Source organism: Musa acuminata, chromosome BXJ1-4 (genome assembly GCF_036884655.1).
Source record: "Musa acuminata AAA Group cultivar baxijiao chromosome BXJ1-4, Cavendish_Baxijiao_AAA, whole genome shotgun sequence".
Classification (NCBI taxonomy): domain Eukaryota; kingdom Viridiplantae; phylum Streptophyta; class Magnoliopsida; order Zingiberales; family Musaceae; genus Musa; species Musa acuminata.
The window spans coordinates 3,190,635-3,212,220 of NC_088330.1; the positions used below are offsets into that span (position 1 = coordinate 3,190,635).

The window sequence follows — 21,586 nt, forward strand, 5'->3', positions numbered from 1 at the left end:
AAGGGCTTTGGCGCCGTTCGTAAGCAACGACGATGACAAAGCCTGCCTGACGATAATGATGCACTCAAAAGATTAGGATCGGAGTGGTGGTCAATGATGGTGACGCCAAGAACATTGACAAAATCGTCCTTTAATGACGACACGAGCTGATCATTAGAGAGATAGATGTTAAGAAGGTCATAAAAATTAAGATCATTAGAGTGAGAGGTGTTGGTGAAGCTTTACGTCATGGCTAAGGTGTTAGCACGATTTGGTCTGATCCCATACGTGCAAGGTTGCTCATACAAAGATTAGGATGCTAGAAGTGAATGTCTAAGTCGGGTTGAGTTTAGGTCTCGTCGTTTGTTTCTCTGTCGTCGGCTCCTACACAAAGACCGAGGTCAGGAGAGAGATTTTTCTACTCAATCCATCCGAAGGTTAAGTTAATATTGAGTGGAATAAAGGTGAATTGAATGCTCGGAGTCCCCATTGTATTGGTAGGGGTTAGCTTTTATACCTGCGATAGAGGGTCAGTCGTACATGGTCCTTTAATGGTTATCAACTTCACATGAGGATGGCTTATAACCTACGAACGAATATGACCACTTGTATGGGTCCACGCCATGTGGCGTAGTTTTGAGCTTTTCGGAATGACTCCACGGTGCTCGGCACCGACTTGTGCAAATTCGCATCGTGGCTTTTCGGAATTGTTCCGTGGTGTTCGACGCTAACTTATATGGTGCCGAACAACATGAGGATCATGTGATCATCTTATTAAGGTTCGAGGTATTGCATCGTGTAAGCCTGGAGGTCCTTTGTCGACCCTGTCACGATCGTCGTCTGATGTCATGTGAATACGATGCTGAAATGTGTCATTACCAAAATACTACGATCAAGAACGAGAGATCATAAGCAGGGTTAACAATAGCAATTGATGGAAAGAAAGAAAAGATGTAATCCTTTACTTGACGTGAGAGATAAAAAATATCATTTATAACGTTTTAAATATTGGTACGACGATGATGTATTAAACTCATTTAAGGTTTAAATTTTTTAAAGAAATATATTAGAGAGTTTAAAATCTCATACGGTATATTTTTAAGGATAATAATTAATTTAATTAATAAAAATCTTGGGTTCGAATCCCACTTCGTTTATCCTTAAAAAAATAAAATAATTAATTCTCCCATATAAATTTAGAAGAAAAAAAACATGGCGAAGTAAAAAGCTCAAAGTTTTCCCGTTAAATCGTTCGCTTACAATAATTGAAATGCGGGACCCATTGGCGTTGCTTGTGTGTCATACTTTTATTGGCACATCCTTACGATAGCAGCGGAAAGGGTCATCCGCCCTCGGGTGGGTTCACGCCGCAACGGCCACTGCGCCGCTTCTATAAAACTTATTTTGGCGTCCCCATTTCTTCTCTCTCCCGTAAATGCCACTCATCCGCCTTCCCCATACGCCCCATCTCCCGACCTCTGCGCCCGCCCTAGCCGACCTCCTCCTCTCCCTCTCCGCCGCCCGCTCCCTCCCCAAAGGCCAGCAGCTCCACGCCCACCTCCTCAAGTCCGGCCTCCTTTCCTCGCCCGCCGCCGCCACCCGCCCCCTCTCCAACCACCTCATCACCTTCTACGCCCGCTGCGGCCTCCCGGTCCTCTCGCGCACCGCCTTCGATGACTCCCCCTCCCCCCGCCCTGCCGCTGCCTGGTCCGCCCTTCTTGCCTCTCTCGCTCAGAATGGGCTCCCCCTCCCCGCCATCGCCGCCTTCCGCTCCATGCTCCTTTTCGCCATCCCTCCCTCCGACCGCTCCCTCCCCTCCGCCGCTAAGGCCGCTGCAGCCCTTTCCTCTCCCTCCCTTGCCCGCTCCCTCCACGCCCTCGCCCTCAAGACCCCCTTCGCCGAGGGCGTCTTCGTCGGTTCCTCCCTCGTCGACATGTACGCCAAGTCGGCACTCCTCGCGGAAGCCCGACGCCTGTTCGACCTCATGCCCCATCGCAACGTCGTCTCCTGGAGCGCCATAATCTACGGCTATGCCGAAGCCGGCCTCGACCCTGACGCTCTCAGGCTGTTCAAGATGGCACTCGCCGAACTCGAACCCCCCGGCGTCAACGATTTCACCTACTCCTGCATTATCAGGGTCTGCAGCACCGCCACTCTCCTCGAGCTCGGCTCCAGCATCCATGCGCATTGCTTCAAGACCAGCTTCGACTCTTCCCCCTTCGTCGGTAGCTCCCTCATCTCACTCTATTCTAAATGTGGGATCGTGGAAGAAGCTTACGAGTTGTTCGACCAGATGCCCGACCGGAATCTTGGCGCCTGGAATGCTATACTCATCGCGTCGGCGCAGCATGGCCATATCCACTTTGCGTTTCACCGCTTCCAAGAGATGAAAGCAGCCGGCTTCTCCCCTAACTTCATCACCTTCCTCTGTTTGCTCACCGCATGCAGTCACGCGGGTCTCGTGGACGAGGGAAAACGCTATTTCGCTTTGATGTCTGAGTATGGTATCGAGCCAGGTGCCCAGCATTACGCAGCAATGGTCGATCTTCTCAGCCGCGCCGGTCGCATCACTGAGGCCGTCGCATTCATCGAGGAAATGCCGATCGACCCGACGGAATCTGTGTGGGGCGCACTCATCACCGGGTGCCGCATCCACAAGGACGCCGACACCGCCGCGTATGCAGCCACCAAACTATTCGAAACGGGCTCTTCAAGCTCTGGTGCTCACATGCTGCTGTCGAACGCATATGCCGCGGCAGGACGTTACGCGGATGCAGCTCAAGCGAGGAAGGCGATGCGGGATCGAGGAGTGCGCAAGGAGACAGGTCTGAGCTGGTTAGAGACGGCGGGGAAAGTGCACACCTTCGTATCGGGAGACCGGGGACACCCAAGGAGCGACGAGATATACGCGGTGTTGGAGGAGGTGGGGGAGAGGATGGAGAAGGCCGGGTATGTGCCGGACACAAGCCAGGTGCTGAGGGATGTGGGCGGCGAAGAGAAGCGGGCGGCGATATGGTATCACAGCGAGCGGCTGGCGATAGGATTGGGGTTGCTGGTGGTGCCGGAGGGGCAGCCCATCAGAGTGATGAAGAACCTGAGGGTGTGCGTGGATTGCCACACGGCCATCAAGTATTTGTCGAAATGCACCGGCCGGGCGATCGTGCTGAGGGATAACAATCGTTTCCACCGGTTTGAGGATGGCGCGTGCTCCTGTGGGGATTACTGGTGATGACCGGGTAATAACCACTAACCCCTCGTTGTTCCTTACGGCTTTTTTTTTTTTTTTTTTGAATAACAATAGTTTATTTGATTGTTGAGTTAAACAGAATGCTTTAGATTTTGGTAACTGTTAGTACTTCGTGATTTAAGTTAAGTTGCAAAATTCTATTGGCTTCTCGTTCTGGTATCTTTTTTCCTGTTTGTCATGTCATTTTTAGTAATATAATATGTCAGATTGGATATTAATTGTAATTACACAAAAGGAAGTACCTTCTATTGGGCAAAGAATATAAACATGCTTCAAACCATGCAGAGAATCTAAGCACGAGGAAACAAACTGCACCACAGTTTGAGACAATTTCAATAGGCATAGAAATGACAATCAACATACATTGAATTTACTTTCTTTCAGTGTTTTCCAACAACAGGTAGAACTTAAGAGACTTATTTGGCGAAACAAAATACAAAATTTTGCTACCGGAATAAGAGAAAAATTGCAGAGTCCAACACCTTGGATGCTATGCTACAATCATCTATTTCTCCAAAATACTCCTTTTGGTCCCGAAAAATAAATAGAAGGATTGTGAGGATCCCAAGAACAAAACTTGGGGAAGACATGTATTCTTGTAAGAAAAAAATAAAGCTGAATTTTCAGAAGCCTTCTTCACCACAAGCCAATGGTTTTCCACCAGAAGCCCCCAAGACCAAGCCAGATAATAATATTGACGACAGAAATGACAAATCCATAGCTCCACCACTTAGCAAGCGGGACATAGTTTGCACCGTAGAAAACCGGTGCAGACCCGATACCATAGTGGGTGAGTCCACCCATTAGATTGGACAGGAAGGAGAGAACCATAGCTGCAAAGAGAGGAGGGGTGCCTAATGCACTTGCTACCGACAAGAAGGCTGTGAACATAGCTCCAATGTGTGCTGCCCCACTTGCGAAGAAATAGTGTGAATAGAAGTAGAGCAGAACCAAAATGCCAAAAGAGAGCTGCCATGAAAGACCCAACCCACCTACAAACTGAATAGAAGCAAATTCCTATGTTAGTAAGAGTACTGACTAATCCATAATTACTGCATTCTTAGTTTTTAATGTTAACTTTAGAAAATGCATGTCTAATAATAGAGAAACCACCACAACATAGTTTTAATCCTGAATTTGGATACGTTAGAGATCACCAAGGAACACCTCGTGGCTGGGGTTTAAACAAGCACATAGCTAATTACATAATCACAATTGTGAAGCCCTCTACAATTTAGATCAGCCATTCAGTATCAATCTTAAAAACCTATTATTGCAATGATGATACTTTCTGTCAAATTCATCCCTATGTCACCTTTAATGTAAATTGAATAGTAACAGCAACACCCATATTCAGAGTGGGGGTTTAGTATCTGCCTCACATTCAGAAGTCCTCTATGATGCTTGCAATAACCCTGATAACCTGAGTGCTTGGTTGCAAGGGTTTACTGGTTTTAGGGTCTGCTTCTTGTAACAACCCCAATAAGCTCTTGGGCGCACTCACATCATTAGAATGCAACCTTAGTTTTGTATTAGCTAGCCTTCTCCTAAGCCAGGGCTAACAGGCAACTCACTAGCTACACTAAACCAAAGCATTGTTGACCATATCCATGGATCATCTAGAGGCACAACCATTCAAATGATGCATTCATGTTCAAGCTCTAAAAAGTATGTGCCTAAGGATATTCCTGTTTCATGCATGATCATTTACACAGCTCAATGCACTATGCAATAAAAGGTTAAGACTAGAACATAATAAAACTACACAATGCCTTCTAACTAAATTAAAAAATACGCATATCTGATTGGATTCAAAATGTCTAGCTCTAGATGAGATCCTCCAGTAAAATACATGTTGGTACAAGGATGTAAGTGCATGTGGTGCATTGGCAAAGCGACATTATATTCCCTCCTAGCATCCAAAAATTGACCAGTACGACAGAAAGTGTAAATGGAAATCACAAGATTAAGTGTTAAGAAAGAGAGAAGCGATTGCACAATAACTTAACATCATGTCTACCTGTATTTTTAAAATCTCTAGAAACAATGAGAAATATTTTATGATACAAAGAGACAATATATGTAGGTGTGATAGAAACAAATACGTCATACCTTGACTACTGTTTGACTAAACCAGGAGATTAAACCATATTTGTTGAGATACCCAGCCATCGCTATAAGTGCGGCAAACCAAGTAAGGGTGTCCCATGCTACTGACTCTGCCAAACACTCCTTCCATGTCACAACACCTGTTATGAGAAGAATAGATAATCCGAGGATTGCAGCAGTTACAGCATCCACATTTAGTACACCTCCAAATATCCAAAGTCCCACCTGTGTACAACAAAAGACACAAATTCTTATGAGTTTATTTGCTTAATTATACTTACAAATATGTCTTTAATTTTTACATGAACCTCCATGTTGGTGAAGACAATCATGAAAAGCAGTATAATGATCCTTTTAGGCTCTTAAAGCAGGAACCTTTATGTTGGACAAGAAACTATTATACACCAGGAAATGAATCCGTACTCAGAAGTTGGATCGTTGCCAAAAAAAAATATATAACTTGGTGGTCATGATGGCTCTTCTCCTACGATATTTTAACTTTACGAGAAGAACACGAGAAGGAAAACTATAGAAAAAACACATAAAAGAATGGTAAAGGTAGACACATTGTTCTTCATTTAAACTCTCGAAGCTAGATTATGTAATAAAATAGCAATCCTAGAGCATAGTTAGGTGTATGTGCAATCTTGAAAAACAATTTTGTAACCAGCATGGTTGCTGCAACTAATAGTTACTATCTCCTAATATTTCGAGTTTATCTCCCTCCAAAACATTCTCAGATCTCTCCAGGCCAGTACACAATTTTTGGCGAATATGGAATATCTAGCCACTCGAACAAGTATGAGCATCATCATACATTCTTCGTATCATCAGGGAGAACAACATCAAGAACCTTATGTACCGTCCAAATAATTTACGAAGATTGAAATATAGTTTATGTTCATTGGGGAAATAAAAGAATCCAAATTTTTTAAATGACTCAACAATAAAGGTCCTATACAATTTGTCTCAAAATAAACAAAAGAACCTAAATTATGCGTAACTCATCCAACTCAATGCATACCTTTAACTGAACTCTAATTCATCTACTTTTCGTTGAATCCCAAAATGTAGCCATACTACATTGTAGAACAAAGTTCTCATCAGTGTGATATTGCTATGATAAAAATCTTACCAATTCCTAATCCACATATTTGTATAAGTCAGACTTAACTTTTTTTGTCATTTCCTTGAACCTTTTAACTTAGTCGACAAAGGTTCTCAGCAAGGAACTTGACACCAACTTTGACAAAGAGTTGAGTATCTTGACACCCTATATATTTTTCCAAAATTTGATTAAGGTGTCAGTGATAGCTATTTAACTAAGAGTATAACAATCCATAGATTCTGATTTCGCATTCCAACAAAATAGACGTACTCCTGATCAAATGTATCAAAGAGATTATGCAAGCAGATGAGATCTGTGTCAGTATCATGGAACAAATGAATAAATCTGAGGTTAGGATGAGATTAAGTTGCACCAACTTAATAGAAAGCAAAATGGATTGATGGCTCTCTGGTTCACTTGTATTAAAATGGATCAGATTGACTGTTATACTGATGGTAGGCAATTGCTGAGGAGAATCTGCTAAATGTAAATTTTATGGAATAGCAAGCAGATGATCACAGCAAAAAGATAAACAAAGGAACGAAGAAAAGGGGAGGGAGGGGAAAAGGGGCAATCTTTACCGTCAGAAGCAGTGTCCCTGCCATGATAATCTCGTTCTTTGTCATCGGCCCCATCTTCTCCAGCTTCTCCCTAGCAAGCTTCGGTGCGTCGGGGCTGCTCTTCACGGTTGGTGGATATATCAGGTAGAGCAGCAATGGCACAACGACCAGCGAGACCAGGCCAGGCACTATTGCCGCCACCGCCCAGTCGGTCCATCCGATCGTCTGCTTGATGGCATTTTGAGTAAGGTTGGCGCTCAGGGGATTTGCGGCCATGGCGGTGAGGAACATGGACGACGAGATCACCGAGGTTTGGAAGCAAGTGAGCATGAGCCACGAGCCCAGCCGGTTTTCGGTCCCATCCCCCACGTTGCTTCCGCAAGCGACGCAGAGGGCCTTCACCAGGGGGAGGAAGATCCCCCCAGCCCTGGCCGAGACCGAGGGGATGGCCGGGGCGAGGAGGGCCTCACTGAAGACGAGGCTGTAGCCGAGGCCGAGGGAGGAGCTCCCGAAAAGGGAGACGAACTGGTAAGCGATTCGGTTGCCGAGGCCGGTCTTGATGAAGCCCCGGGCAAAGAAGAAGGCGAGGGCGATGAGCCAGGGGATGGGGTCCCCGAACGCGGAGAAGGCAGCGGCGAAGGGCAGCGTCTTGGTGAGGACGGACGCGCCGAGGCCCATCAGGGCGACGGCGCCCAGGGGGAGCGGCTGCGTGATGATGCCAATGATGGTGGCCAGGAAGATGGCGAGGAGCTGCCACGCGTTGCGAGAGACGCCGGAGGGGGCCGGAACGAACCAGAGGAGGACGCCAGTAGCAATCGAGGCGGCTAGGGGCTTCAAGGCTGCGCCCTGCCATGGGGCGGGGCCGGGTGCAGCGGCGGGTGCGGCAGAGGCGGCGGCAGAAGCGCGGACGACGTTGATCAGAGGACGGCGGTCATCGACGGAGGTCAATCCGGCGGGAAAGCTTTGGGTGGGAGCAGATCGGAGGCAGGGGAAGGAAGCGTTCTTACCGGAGGAGGAGGCGGGGGATCTGGAGATGAGGGACTGAGGGGGAAGCATGCGGCGGCGGCGGAAGGAGACGAGGGAATGGAGGTCGACGTTGCAGGTGAGGGCGGAGGCCGCCATGGACGCGGGGGGGCGGGGAGAGGAGGAAAGCACGAGACTCGAACTCGACCTCGGATTCGGCGGTGGAGCACACCTCTACAGCTAATAAAAACAGAAGCGCGCAGGAGGGTGCATATAACGTGGACCGGGCGGGGTGCGATCAGACGGTGAAGAACATCGGACGCAGTTTCGTGATCGGTTGTCCTGCAGTGTGGGCCGTCCGTCTCGACACGCGTAATCTCTTCTCGTACGTGGGATTGGTAGAGTTGATATGGGCCCGCGGTTGTTGTTGTGCGGTCGTGTCGAGGGGGCCGCATACATCAGAAGCCAGGTGGCGGCTTCTTGTTTGTGGCCTCATTGCACTCGACTGCTATTATATTATATTATATTATATTATATTATATTATATTATATTATGGGATACTATATGTGAGATAGGAATCATAGTATGTCAGAATTGGGTCAAATAGAGTTTGGGCAGAACAATATTTTCCTGAGTCGAATTCAAACACCTAAGTTAATTGAGATTGGGTTCAGATTCCAGAGAAATTAGTTGGTGTCCCAATTGCAGCGATTTCTACTTGCAAGCAATTTGATAATTGAATCATGCTATTGAGCATACTTGAGGAAGGTGAGCCTAAAGACTTGATCGAAGACGAGTTTGAAGCTACGCACAAAGTTTGTGCTTGCATATGAAATAGAGTGAAAAGTGGTGCATCCACAAACGGTGAAAACAACGACTGAACACAGACACTGAAGTTACAAAGATGCAATTTCCGATGTTAACATTCTTCGCATGCCAAACAATCTATTTCGATGGTGCAAATCATCACTAGGGTGAAAGGAATTAGCGTACTTTGTTGCTTGATCAAATATTTTATGAAGTCAGTGTATAAGAAAGAGTTCTTCATTTAAATCGAAAGGACAAAGAAACAATTACAAGAGCCAAAGAAGATGGTTCCATTAATAAGGTTATGATAGATTCATCCTCACTTTAGATATGGCTGTTGGCATGTGAATGGACATGGCAAATCATTGATGTATTTTTCTGAACACTAGTACTATCATATTGGATAAAACATGACAAATAACAATCTTAAGAAAATATGAGTTGTCAAAATCTGTAACCCAAGAAAAAATTAATTATGTAGATGTGATTTGAAGTCCTATACTTTTTTTCCAATGACTTAATTAATCCTACCTATACTTTTTTTCTTCAGAGGTCCAGTTCTCTTAGCTTTTGCTTTGAGCAAGCAGTGTTATATAGAGAGGATCTTGGATCATTCTCTCCATCAATGTAGCCATCAATATATATATATATATATATATATATATATACACACACACACTCACACTCACCATCTTTTGCAAGGGGGTTGGGTGGTTTGATACCTCCCAATGTTCTATCCCTATCGACCCAAAATGAGAACAAGCAGAACCAACAAACACAGAAAACTAGGCAATGAATGAACCATAAAGAAAGAAGCGTCCACAGAGAAGTGATCAACTCAGAGGTGTAGCCTTTCGAGAGCAGCAGCTCTTCTTGGATTCAGGTGTGTGACTCACACACCTCAACCTGTCTCTTTCAACCCTCCCACAGGATACCTCCAAACCCCAAGAACAGTTCTGATGCCATGAGCCAATCCCCATGGTTTCTCCAGACCAACACAAATAGAAACCTGGAAGCTCCTGAAACCCCTACTATCACATTGGACTTGCATTGAAATGGCCATGACAAATCAGGACTGACAAGAAAACATGTTGTGGAGCCTGTGCATGAACTGGGACACACTATTTTAATCTGTGCATCAACTGTCTTTTGTGTCAATGGGTCTCATCAGCAGCTGTAAATCTTCTAGTTTGACTGCATTTGCCTAAAGCATGAAATGGAAAGGCCTAAATGAAGAATGGGGCTTCTCCGGTTGGTCCTAGAAATACTTGAGAGGCTTGTAAATTGATATGAGACAAAGAAAACCAGCACAAGTGCACTGATTGGATTGGCACAAAAGCAAGGATGGGTGAGGGTAAAGGGGCAGGGAAAAGAAGGAAGATGCAGAAGTTTCTTGTTGGTGTCACCTCCAGCACCAAGTAAAAGCTGGTTGACAGAGAAAAGGAGGTTCTGGAGATCATAAAGGTGGGCAATGGTGTTGGCTCCTCTATCTCCTTTCTCCTTTTCTCTTAGCTCTTACCTCCCCTTCTTTGCTCCCTCACCTCTAGGCCTTTGTGCATCGTCTCCTTCCTCTCCTGTTCTTGAGGGATGGAGGCTGGTGAACCAAATGTAGTGGAGAGTAGTGGTAGTGGGAGCACAGGGAAGTTTAGGAGGATATGTGTCTTCTGTGGGAGTAGGTCAGGAAACAGGCCATCTTTCAGCCAAGCAGCTCTTGATCTTGGCAAGCAACTGGTTAGACTCGAGCAGAAAGAAATGTCGTATACTTGTTTGCTCCAAGAACTCTTGTTTGCTTATTGATCTTCCTCCTTTCAGGTAGAGAGAAAAATAGACCTCGTTTACGGTGGTGGAAGTGCCGGCCTGATGGGTCTGGTATCCAAGACTGTCTTCGATGGTGGCTGCCATGTCCTTGGGTACACCTCACCACCGCCTCAAATAACTTGTGTTGTATTGTTCTTTCTGTTGCTCCATGTTTCTAATGCTTTGTTCCCACCAGTGTCGTTCCCACAGCTCTCTTGCCAAATGAGGTGAAGCTCCTAACCCTCCTCTTCTCAGTCTTACATTATCTCAAGTTGCAGGTGCAATTGCTGGTGTAGGTATCAGGTGAAACCATTGGAGATCTGATCAAAGTTGCAGACATGCATGAGAGGAAATCAGAAATGGCCAAATGTGCTGATGCCTTCATAGCCCTTCCAGGTTAGGTTATACTCACAGCACAATGTTGCTCGCTCACATCCCTGTGCTTTGATAGCTATACCCATAAACCTAATCTCCCTAGGTGGTTATGGAACCATGGAAGAGCTCTTGGAGATAATAGCTCATTCTCAACTTGGAATCCATCACAAGCCTGTCAGTAACCAATCTTCTTGCCTGCATTAATCTTACATTACATCTGGTGGTTCCTGGTTCTCTAAAGCTCTTCAGCAGGTGGGTTTGCTCAACGTGGATGGGTACTATGACAGCTTGCTCGCCCTCTTCGACAAAGGAGTGGAGCAAGGGTTCATCGAGGACTCTGCGAGGCACATTGTTGCATCGGCAGAAAGTGCAGAGGAGCTTCTGAGGAAAATGGAGGTGGGTGGGAGGAGAGGAGAGGATGGAGAGAGCGCAGAGCCACAAGGTCTGGATTTTGCTGTGTGTATTCTACTACAGTTTTGGCTGGCTGCTGCATTATTGGATTGGGTGAGGGGAACAAAGATTTGCAGGGAAAAAAGCAGGGAATGATTTGTTGTTGTCTCTTGCAGGAGGATGTACCACTTGATGACAGCAGACAAAGATGGCAAGTGGACCAGTTGATGGTGGTATATGCACAGAGAGAGTGGCCATACAGTTCAGATGTAGCTGACTTCACCACTCTATTCTGTGTATCTATGTACAAGTACTGTCTTCATCTCTCCTAATTAACTGTATTGATAGCTGCATCTCTCTCTCTCTCTCTCTCTCTCTCTCTCTCTCTCTCTCTCTCTATATATATATATATATATATATATATATATATATATATGAGTGATTGGAAATCTACATGATTGCTCTGGTACATTTTGGGTCTATCTCAGTTGGGAAAGAGAATATGGAGCATAGGATCATGATCAGATGATAGAGAGAGGAAACACATGTGCCCCTTGGGATGCATTAGCTCTCTCTCTCTCTCTCTCTCTCTCTCAACCTGCAACAAAATCATTATAGTAGCTGCAATTCACTATATGTGTATGAATCTAAGATGTTAATGCAAGATTAAAAAAATACAAGAGAATATAAAAGCTTCAGCCCTTAAAATAATCTTAAAATAAATATAATATTGATGGTTTATATTGGAAATTTGAGTTCCCAAATTTCATGTTTTTCTAATAATTGAATTGGGAAATAATTATTCTTTTTAATTTCATGTTTTTCTATTACTTGTTAAAATTTCCTTTTGAACTTGAATTTGTAGCATACTGTTCTCTAGTAATTTTATAATAACTTTTCAATATTTATCAACCAATTAATACATATTTCTTTGTCCTTCTTTGTCTTCTCATCTGTTTCCTTTTCATTCATCAAAATAGCAATCTTACTTTGATTATGGACATAAAACAAACATTTGTCAATATTTTGATACATGTTTCTTGTTTCCTGTATCAACAGCTGTTTTGCTTTTGTTTCCCAATCCCCACTATTAGTGTCATTCCAAGAATTGCATTCCATCCTATACAATCCCAATTAAGAGGCCATTTCCTTGGACATAATTTTTTATGAAATAAACAAGTTATAAAATTTCCACTTTTTTTGTTTTTTTTTGGATAATTCACTTTATCATCACACTTGGTTACATAATTCTTTAAACCCATATGAGAGATTCATATGAGTCCAAAAAGCATAAAACCCATTTGGAATAGGTATTGTTTACTAATATCCTCATGAATCAGACCTGTGCCCATTTATATCCATATCCCTCTCGGCTTTTGATGAGCTTGCTTCAATTTGACAAAGACTTGTGTTCTTTCCTTGATTGAATGGTCAAGAACAAAACAAAATATAGTATAGAAAGCCTGCTTTTAGCATGTTGGCAATGAAGTCAAAACCAGGTGCTGCCTGAAGCGGTATGATGCTTGACTTGGCTCCAAATGCAATAGCAACCTCAATCAGCAACATGGTATGCTTCATTCTGTTCTATTTACCTTGTGTATATGGAATTATGAATACAATGTCAATTTAATTTAGGGTTACATCTGTTAGTGTCATGAATACCATCGACTGGTAAGTCGATCCGGTTGATTCATTACATAAGGTGTAAGCTCATCCTGGTATCTCCTTCTCGCTGATGTGGAGTGCTAATATGGAGGATCGACGAGAGTGCTAATATGGACGGGGGGACAATTCGTCGATAGTGATCTAGTCTTGAAACGAAGAGATTGGGTAAAGGAACGAGAGTCTCTTTTACTGCGGGGTCATCTCCTGGCTATCGATAATCTTACACAATAGGTTTTCACCGTGATTTTTCGGCTTGACACCTCTTATCCTTAAGTCAAACAGAAGGAAAAAAGGATGATAATATAAATAGTGTCATTGAGTGAGTCGAGAGAGCCCTTTCTTGATGTTGGCTAGGGGGTCGACATTTATACTTCTCCCCGAGGGTTGATTATACATAAATTGTTAATGACCATTGATACTCCAGTTAATCGATTCATCTGTCTCGAATAGCATGGGTTGACTATTCTAGTTCTACGTAAAGTAGGGTTGCTTTTGTACGACTATGTGTCGTTCCCAAGTTTGCTGTGTTATTTTGAGGTCATATTGTGCGTGTGCACCATGTCGACACTGAAACGCTATGTTGATTCCGAGATGATTGTTAGCTATTGTGAGGCTGACACCGAAATATTTTTTATTAACGTTAATCTAACACTTCGAGACACTGGAACCCATAATTAATGTTTAATTTTGTTATTTGGATATAAATTGGTTAACTCTCCAAGATTCTGATCAGATCACGTGCCGTCCATCTGTTGGCCCCGTGGCGAGCTGGCCACGCCACGTGTCCGTGACCCCTCCGTAAGTCACGTGGTGACGACGACGCCGACAGCGCCGTGTTCCCCCAAGCAGCCGAGCCGCCGACCTCTGACCGCGACACCGGCGGCCTCTCGTGCGCCGCCAATCCCGACTCCCATACCACCCACGTGTCCCCCGCTACTCCACGCCGCCGGCCTCTCGCCGGCGGAGGAGCGACGCGAGGAGTGGAGTGGTTGCCTCGTAGGCGTCCGCCCGCCCGTTCGCTAACACGGACGTAATTTTCTGGCTTAATTTACAAAAGTAGCCCTACGTCTCCTGCTGTGAGAATATTCCCGAGAGCTTTTTTTGACCTTCGGGAAACAGTGCCACCCGCGTTGGGTCCCGCATCGTTAACCTATTTCTCCAATCACCGCCCAGGTAAATGATCGGGCACGAACGGTGTGTTGGCGTAAAAGAAGGTACTACTGGTCTCTCTTTTAGCGGTTTCGTTAGGTTTTTTTACCACGAGAAGTAAAGTTCGAGAAAGAGTACTGTTACCATTTTCGGTAATTAAAGAAGGGTTGGGATGACAAATTTACCCTTCACCGTTAAACCTAATTAAGCCTAATCGCACGATCTCTTTAAGAGTTAATCGCAATCTGGTGGTGATAGCGTGTACAACTCGGGTAATTATAGGATAAGCTTCGAGGACAAGTGTGTCATTATCCTAAATGTGAGTGGCACGATGTGCTACTTTTTTTTATTTGGAGAATTCTGGAATATATGAGAGTAAAAGAAGTTGAAGCACTGAATAGATGGAGTTATCCTATTATACCCTTTCCTCCTCCATTGTGTTAGAGATAGCTTTGATTCGTCTCGCGGAATGAACCTACAAAGAAATCGATGGCTGGAAGTGATCGCTTACTAGGGTTTTTGTTTCATTTGGGGGGAAAGGCAAAAAGGAAAAGGCTGTAGGCCTTGCTTCGTCTGATTGGTCCTTCCGACATCTGCTCAGAGCTGCCGCAATTCAATTGGAGCAGTCGTAGATCGCGGCTTCAACAGGTTGGTATTTATGTCTGTGTCCGTGTATATATATATATAAGCGTTTCTGGTGACTGATGACTAGATTAAGTTACCGAAATTGGATGTGGGACTGCTACTTTTGTTGTCTTTGATTATTTTGGCTTGTCGATTCTTCTTACTTGATGAAGTTGGGGTTTTGATCGCTGTTGGACTTTGATGTCGTCATCTTAGTTCCTCACCAATTTTCGATGGACATAGAAACTTGTTGTGGAAATAAAGATGAGTTTGGTCGTAAAGTTGGGATTTTTCTGGGACCTGTCTCTTAATCTCTTTGTTTTTGGTTTGTTTCCTTATGGAGATTGGCATAAGACGCACTAAACGGATACTTGCTTATTCAAACTGCTCAAGAATTAGGGTTTTGGAGGGTCACCATCGATTGTTTGGCTGGCTTACGGTGGTGTCCTTCTCTTTGAGTAAGACCTTTGGGATTCTTTTTACGGTTGCCCTGTTTTCTGTTAGGAAACAAGGAGTTCTTTTTGGTTCGTGTCCTATAACTACGTGAATTATATCTTTTGTAGTTTTAGCATCTATTTCCTGTTTTTTAATCTCTGTCGGGCTATTCTAACTCTTCTTGTTCTGTTTCTTATATGTGGCTATACTGTTTAACTGATTAAAATTATCTTTGTTTAAGAGCTTGCAAGAATAATTGTGCTTTGAAGGAATGGAATCATATCCTGGTGGTACAAATACAAATACAGCAGATCCGAGCGTACAAACGGCTTTACCAGCCACAATCAATGGTCAGCCATGGTGGTGCGGTCCTGTTTTTGCTGCTGTGGGTACCTCCAAGTCACCCTCAGTTGGAAACGAGGCTGGCCAATCACAACCAAGTGATGGTGTGGACGACACAGGGGATGCCAGTAAAGAGAGACAGAATATGGGCACAAGAGCAGGTTATTTTACCCGTTTATTTATTTATTAGTAATCAGCCTTATCTTTGATTTGCTATTTTTCAATACAAGAAAAATCCATGTCTAGTATTTTCTTTTCTTTTTATTCTTTTTTTTTCAGACAAGTGTTTTGGCCACTGGATTGATCTTGTTTTCAGCTTTTGAGTGGAATTTGTTTTTGCCAACCATTTGTCATAGGATGTACGTGATCCAATCTTCACAGACGACCAGTGTTAGTGATAGCTTGGTAGGTTTTAATTGATTGGTGTTAGGAGGCCATATGATTCTGTGCTGAATCTTCTGAGTTATTAAGTGTAATCATGTTATGTGTTCTGCTTTTATTTATTGGCCTTCTAAAACAATAAAAGGTGACCAAGGACAGGAGTATGGCTTCAAATGGTAAGGTTATGAAACTAAAAGCTCAGTATAGGTGCTAAGCTCTTGTTCATTGTTATTTTTTGGGAAATAATAAGTTCAAATTTAATCATTACTAAGTTGCACAATTTTTATTGTTCCTTGCTAATTTGTAATTTGGTGTTTGATTTGTAGATTTTATTTTTTTATTTATTTAGAGAGTATTGAATGTTGGACTTGATACTAGAACATAAGCAAGACAGGTTTCTTAAAATAAAATATTGTTTCATTGTCAGATGGGGGCCTTGGAGAGCAAAGGCAGAATCTTCTGCCTACTTCATCTGCCATGACTTCAGTTATGCCTGAGATTCTCTCACAACATGCCGAGCTGGAACTTGGTCAATCGATTGTGGGGCTCTTTTACTCAGTCTACCTCTTTTACTTTTCTTTCTTGTTTTTTAATTGAAATATCTACTCTGAACCAAAGGATCAGTCTCTTCATGATCTCATTAATAGTTTTCCTAATGGCAACCTTCATTAGCTCTTATATTTTTGTTTCAATAAAGTGCTGATATTTAGACTATCGAATGTACTTTGACAGGCTTGTGCTACATATCCATTTACTGATCCTTATTTTGCTGGCGTAGTGGCTTCTTATGGAACTCAAGCACTAGTAAGTATGTTGTAATGTTGATTTCCAGTTACTGGTAGGTGGCGTTGGAGCTTTTGTGGATTTCATCTTTACCATCCCTGGAATTAGTTGATGTTGGTTGTAGATATGGTTTTCTGATTTAATTGGTGTACAATCAGACAAATTCAATTCATAATTCTTGACTTCCAAAATCAATTTGGATTTGCCAAAACATGGTGCATTTTTTCAAAGACAATCTGGATGGACAAGATTCACATCTCGTGATTATTTTATTAACAAAAAACACCGAATATATCTTTGTTTTTTCTTAATTAACAACCATAAATGCCTGTGTAGTTGAGCTAATAATTGTGTGGCTCTATTTTCCATCCATTAACTACACTGTCCATGTGGTCATTGGATTTTGTAGTTTTTTTTTCCTTATCTAGACTTAGACTTTTGATAAGTGTTCCTTTCTGTTACACAACAAAAAAGAGCAGCATGGTACATAGTACTTTTGTAGGTAAATTTTTATGTTTATATTCGTTGAAACTGGTGAAGTCATATGTCTCTTTTATTTCCAGAGAAACTACATAATACGTGACCTTTTTACATGGTCATAGACTTCAGCTGTTCAGCTTTTAGTGACTTACTCATAATTGCCTGTGAGCTGTATTCTGCAGATGCATCCTCAGCTTATTAGAATCCCCTGCTCGCGCATGCCTTTACCTCTTGAAATGACAGAGGAACCAGTATATGTTAATGCCAAGCAGTACCATGGAATCCTTAGGAGAAGACAATCTCGTGCAAAGGCTGAGCTAGAGAAAAATGTTATAAAAGTTAGAAAGGTGCATGCTTAAAAGCTATTGTGGAAGCATTTACCTATTTTTCTAATTTGTATGATGAATTTTGCTTTACAAGTTTTATCTGCCACATAATGTTTTCCCTCCATATCTAGCCATATTGCATTGGTCCTTATAGTACAATCTAAAACTTTGAGTTACGTAATGCACTTTTGTGTTAGAAACTCTTCCCCATCTCATGCCTGCACCCCCGATGAAAGAAAAAACACACAAGATGCCAACAAAAAACAGAGGGCAGAAAAAAAGGAAAATAAAATGAGAGTCCAGGCAGAAATTAGGTGTGCTTACATTATGTGTTGGTTAAATGCTTGATTCTGAGGCCATAGATGCTGTTAAATTGATAAAAGAAAGTTTGCGACAACTGAGAATGAGGAGATAGAATTTTGAATAGGTGCTGTTGAGCTATAGTTTCCTATTGTTTAATTTATTCCAACTGCATGCATTTAGCTGTATAAAGTTCTTGGGCCACAGTGCAAAATAAGTGCTGCAACTGTGGTTCTTGGTTTTTTTTTTGTGCAATGAGGATCATCAGCATGCAGCTGGAAGTATTGGAATCTATGACAGTATTGCAGGAGACAATTTCAAACCAGAATGATTAACTACTGTCAGGAATATCTTCATCTCATTCATTCTAGTATTTTGAACATCATTTGATTATGGCACACTCCTGCATTTAGAACAAGCAAATGCTGAAGGAGATCCTCTTTTTTTATTGGCTAGAGTTAAGACTTAAGTTGGGGAGGTTTCATTCTAGAGGATCTAATTTAGATATTTTGGATGTAATAAAGTATCTAGAGGTTGACAAATAGGATTCAATTTTAACAGTTATATGTTTCTTAAGATAAACGTCCTGACCTCCCCAGGCCCTGCATTGACAGGAGCCTCATGGAGTGCATGGCCACCTAAGTTAATGGTGTATGCATCGATTGCTCTCTGGGTCCTTAAACAATAAGCACAACGACATTTTTATTTATAGCATATAAAATGTGGAATCAGCTCTTGTGATTGTTTGAATAAGTCGACCGTTAAGACCTGTTGCTCACAACTCTCGAAATTGTGTTTTGTGGTCTTTGGCGTAGTTCTCTCTCTCTCTCTCTCTTTCTCTCTCTCTCTCTCTCACACACACACACAATCTAATTATCTTGTTCTTCTTCCTCTTACCTGTCATGCTCTATTCAATAGTTATGCCATGTTCATTCAGGCCTTTTCATATTTTTCAGGATTGTCGGCATCTTTTGTGTAACATTTTCTGAATTAATTCCATTAACTTTGAATCCTCTAGCTCTTCCAGAACTTTGAGATCTGTAGCTGCACATATTCCAAAAGAAGCTCAAATCCTACATTTGCATGTGACATATTGTTGATTTATTGAGCATATCTACATTTCTTGTTGATCAGCCTTCACTTTTATTTTCTATGATGTTTTTTCTGCTTGTCTATTTTATTCTAGTCATATGGCTTCATGAATCAATTATAATTATTGGTTTGAAGCATTTAACTTGCATCCTGTTAGTGTCATTGATGCTTAGATTTCTATTGATCGCTTACTGATCCATCTAAAATAATTCGACATAGACAAGAAGCATTACTTGTAAGACCAATAACTGTATCCTACTCCACTAATCTATTAACTGGCACACCATTTGGTCTAGATCTGTCTAAAAATATTTTAGGCAGCAGTAAGTAGCTGTTTCGTCTTGTCTAATTGTATGGTCCATGGTAGCATTTTTTGCACATTTCTGAATCTTCTTGGCTGGTTTGAATGGCTACCACCTATTTCCCAAACATATTATTGAATTTTATTTTCTTGTTGTATATGGGAACATCTTATCCATCAAAAAAGTTGATTACTAAAGTTTTATTTTTTGCACAGTTCAGAAAATATCAGCAACAATGTGTTTTTAAGGAAAAGAAACTGCATATCAGTTGTTCAATTATTGGAAGCATTCTAATGGTTGAAAATTCTGATCCGGAGATTTATTAAATGCCTTGTGCATGTCTCTGATATTTCCTGAAACCCAGTGTCAGCAAACTTGTTGGTTAAAGTCTCAACTTGAGTAGCATAATTTATTATATTTCTTGACACTTCTACAATTTATATTCTGCTTCTTTCTTCATTATCATAATAGAACACAATAAAAGAAACTTTTCACTGATGGTATGAATTGATATCTCCCCAATTGCAGCCATATCTTCATGAATCACGTCACTTACATGCAACGAGGAGAGCTAGGGGTTGTGGCGGTCGTTTTCTTAACACCAAGAAGACCGATGATGCCACTAAAACCGAGACACAGCAGGGTTCAACTCCTAATTCACCTCTTCCCACGCAGTCAGTTGGCTCCTCAACTTCACTGACCTCCGATTGCTCAGATAATGCAAATCCATCCAGCCCCATGCATGAAACATCTGTTAGTTGAAAACATGGCCACCAAGAACGTCCAGAATCCCAGTTCTCATCTTTCCATCTGAAACCAGGTCAGAGAACAGAATGTGGGGACTACACAGGAAAGCAGCAAGCTGGTATCATGGTGAATCGTCCTCCTGGCAGGGCTGTGGTCACACAGTAATTATCTATCTAGTTTGAGCAGTGACCGGCTCTTGCAGCATCACCCTGTGAATTGGTCCTATCAGATGCTCGCTTTCTGAGAATTATCGGATTGATCTGGCAAATATGTAGGAGTGCAATCTGGTGGCGCTGGCTCTGCTCTGGGGAAGTCTCATAAATCTGATGCTTGCAGGCAATTCATTCTTGGCTTTTATCCTTTTCATTTTCTTTCGTGTCTTTGTGGGAGAAAAAGAAGACTGGATACATCGGTGCAGGTTCATCTGGATGAATAGGTACTTTGAACCATCTCTTGGCTTCTTGATCTCGTGTCAAATGTGAAGACTCATTGTTGAAGAACAAATTGCTACTCGGTGTAGTGGTGCTTACTGTATGAAAAAGAAAAAAAACAACCAAGAGACGTGAATCTTTGAACTTGATTGAACTGATTAAAAAAGAAGGTTTATATTTGCTATGGTACAGAGAAGATGTTGGTTTCTGTAACTGATGCTTTGTGAAGCCTGTGTTAATCAAGAGGCACTTGCACTGTGTGACAAGAGGATGATCTGAGGCGAAGCTGAGATAGTTGATAGGTTTTAGCAGTAATGATTTGGAGGTTGTTCTGTTGATTTCATGGCTACAATAAGCAGGTATTGATGGAATCTGATGGATAGAGCTATCGATTGTTGTTGAGATACACACTAGAAATCTGTTCCTGAGCAAATCTAGTGGTGATCAGTGCATTCAAATCTGCATGTGAAAAGTCAACGATTAATTATCACTGAAGTATTAAGCTCAAATGGATCTCAGAGCACACAAAGATCGGCCGATCAAACATCGAACATGCGTTTGCGGCAGGTCAACCGGTTTCACTCATATTGGGGCGTACTTCTTTTTATTCGATATGAAATCAATAGATGAGTTGATGTTTTTATTAGATAAGAATGCTCAGGTGTTAACTAGATATGTTTACACAGCAGCAGCAAAAGAAGTCCGGCTTTGGTCTAGATAAGAGTTATCTTTTTCAGTGTGGGTTGCAAATTGTAGGTGTGATTAAGTGGTAATTGTAGGTGCGATTTTATAAGGGATCATTTAGTTGGTTGCGGCGGTCACAGGCTCGTAAGGAATTGTCCGTTTTGACGATGGGTATTACCGTACGATTTTATCCTTTCGTATCATATGAGCTCCAAAAATTATTTTTGATGATAAAGAAGACATGATGGATTTATGAGCTCAAGGTTTTCGTATTTTAAACTGAATAATCTTATCAACAACACCTAAAGAAGTTTAGAGTGGATATCAATCTAATAATGTTGTATATACTCATATTCTAAATGAAAAAAATATAAATTAGATGATAAAAGATAAACATGTATATTTGTAAGTTGTTGTGATAATTTAAAAACTTACCGGCTTTATAATCCCATTACTGACAAAATCATAATTAGTAGGGATGTTAATTTTTTTTTATAAAGAAAATACTT

At 42.2% G+C, this 21,586-nt stretch overlaps 4 protein-coding genes across 5 annotated transcripts; 3 read left to right on the plus strand and 1 right to left on the minus strand.

Annotated features, from left to right (window-relative positions):
• The first annotated feature begins 1,390 nt into the window (after nt 1-1,390).
• Nucleotides 1,391-3,840, plus strand: LOC135641700 (putative pentatricopeptide repeat-containing protein At5g52630). 2 transcript variants are annotated; one of them, XM_065157347.1, is made up of 2 exons: nt 1,391-2,200; nt 2,273-3,840. In XM_065157347.1, exons 1-2 carry the CDS (start codon nt 1,415-1,417, stop codon nt 3,206-3,208), a joined length of 1,722 nt encoding a protein of 573 aa, XP_065013419.1. In that variant the 5' UTR covers nt 1,391-1,414; the 3' UTR covers nt 3,209-3,840. The 2 variants fall into 2 exon arrangements, with proteins under 2 accessions (XP_065013419.1, XP_065013416.1); XM_065157344.1 differs by having other exon boundaries at nt 1,391-3,840.
• On the minus strand, nt 3,575-8,217 carry LOC135641709 (dicarboxylate transporter 1, chloroplastic-like). Its single transcript, XM_065157356.1, has 3 exons — nt 7,025-8,217; nt 5,339-5,560; nt 3,575-4,225 (listed from the first exon to the last, which is right to left on the minus strand). The coding sequence occupies exons 1-3, from the start codon at nt 8,123-8,125 to the stop codon at nt 3,863-3,865; spliced, it is 1,686 nt and encodes a 561-aa protein (XP_065013428.1). The 5' UTR covers nt 8,126-8,217; the 3' UTR covers nt 3,575-3,862.
• A 2,107-nt stretch (nt 8,218-10,324) lies between these two features.
• Nucleotides 10,325-11,492, plus strand: LOC135672001 (probable cytokinin riboside 5'-monophosphate phosphoribohydrolase LOG4). Its single transcript, XM_065180459.1, has 6 exons — nt 10,325-10,505; nt 10,587-10,684; nt 10,768-10,798; nt 10,868-10,967; nt 11,050-11,120; nt 11,199-11,492. The coding sequence occupies exons 1-6, from the start codon at nt 10,362-10,364 to the stop codon at nt 11,490-11,492; spliced, it is 738 nt and encodes a 245-aa protein (XP_065036531.1). The 5' UTR covers nt 10,325-10,361.
• Nucleotides 11,493-14,546: 3,054 nt separating this feature from the next.
• LOC103980163 (nuclear transcription factor Y subunit A-1) lies at nt 14,547-21,214 on the plus strand. Its single transcript, XM_065157367.1, has 6 exons — nt 14,547-14,798; nt 15,451-15,712; nt 16,360-16,472; nt 16,665-16,736; nt 17,378-17,542; nt 19,744-21,214. The coding sequence occupies exons 2-6, from the start codon at nt 15,481-15,483 to the stop codon at nt 19,975-19,977; spliced, it is 816 nt and encodes a 271-aa protein (XP_065013439.1). The 5' UTR covers nt 14,547-14,798; nt 15,451-15,480; the 3' UTR covers nt 19,978-21,214.
• Nucleotides 21,215-21,586: the final 372 nt, after the last annotated feature.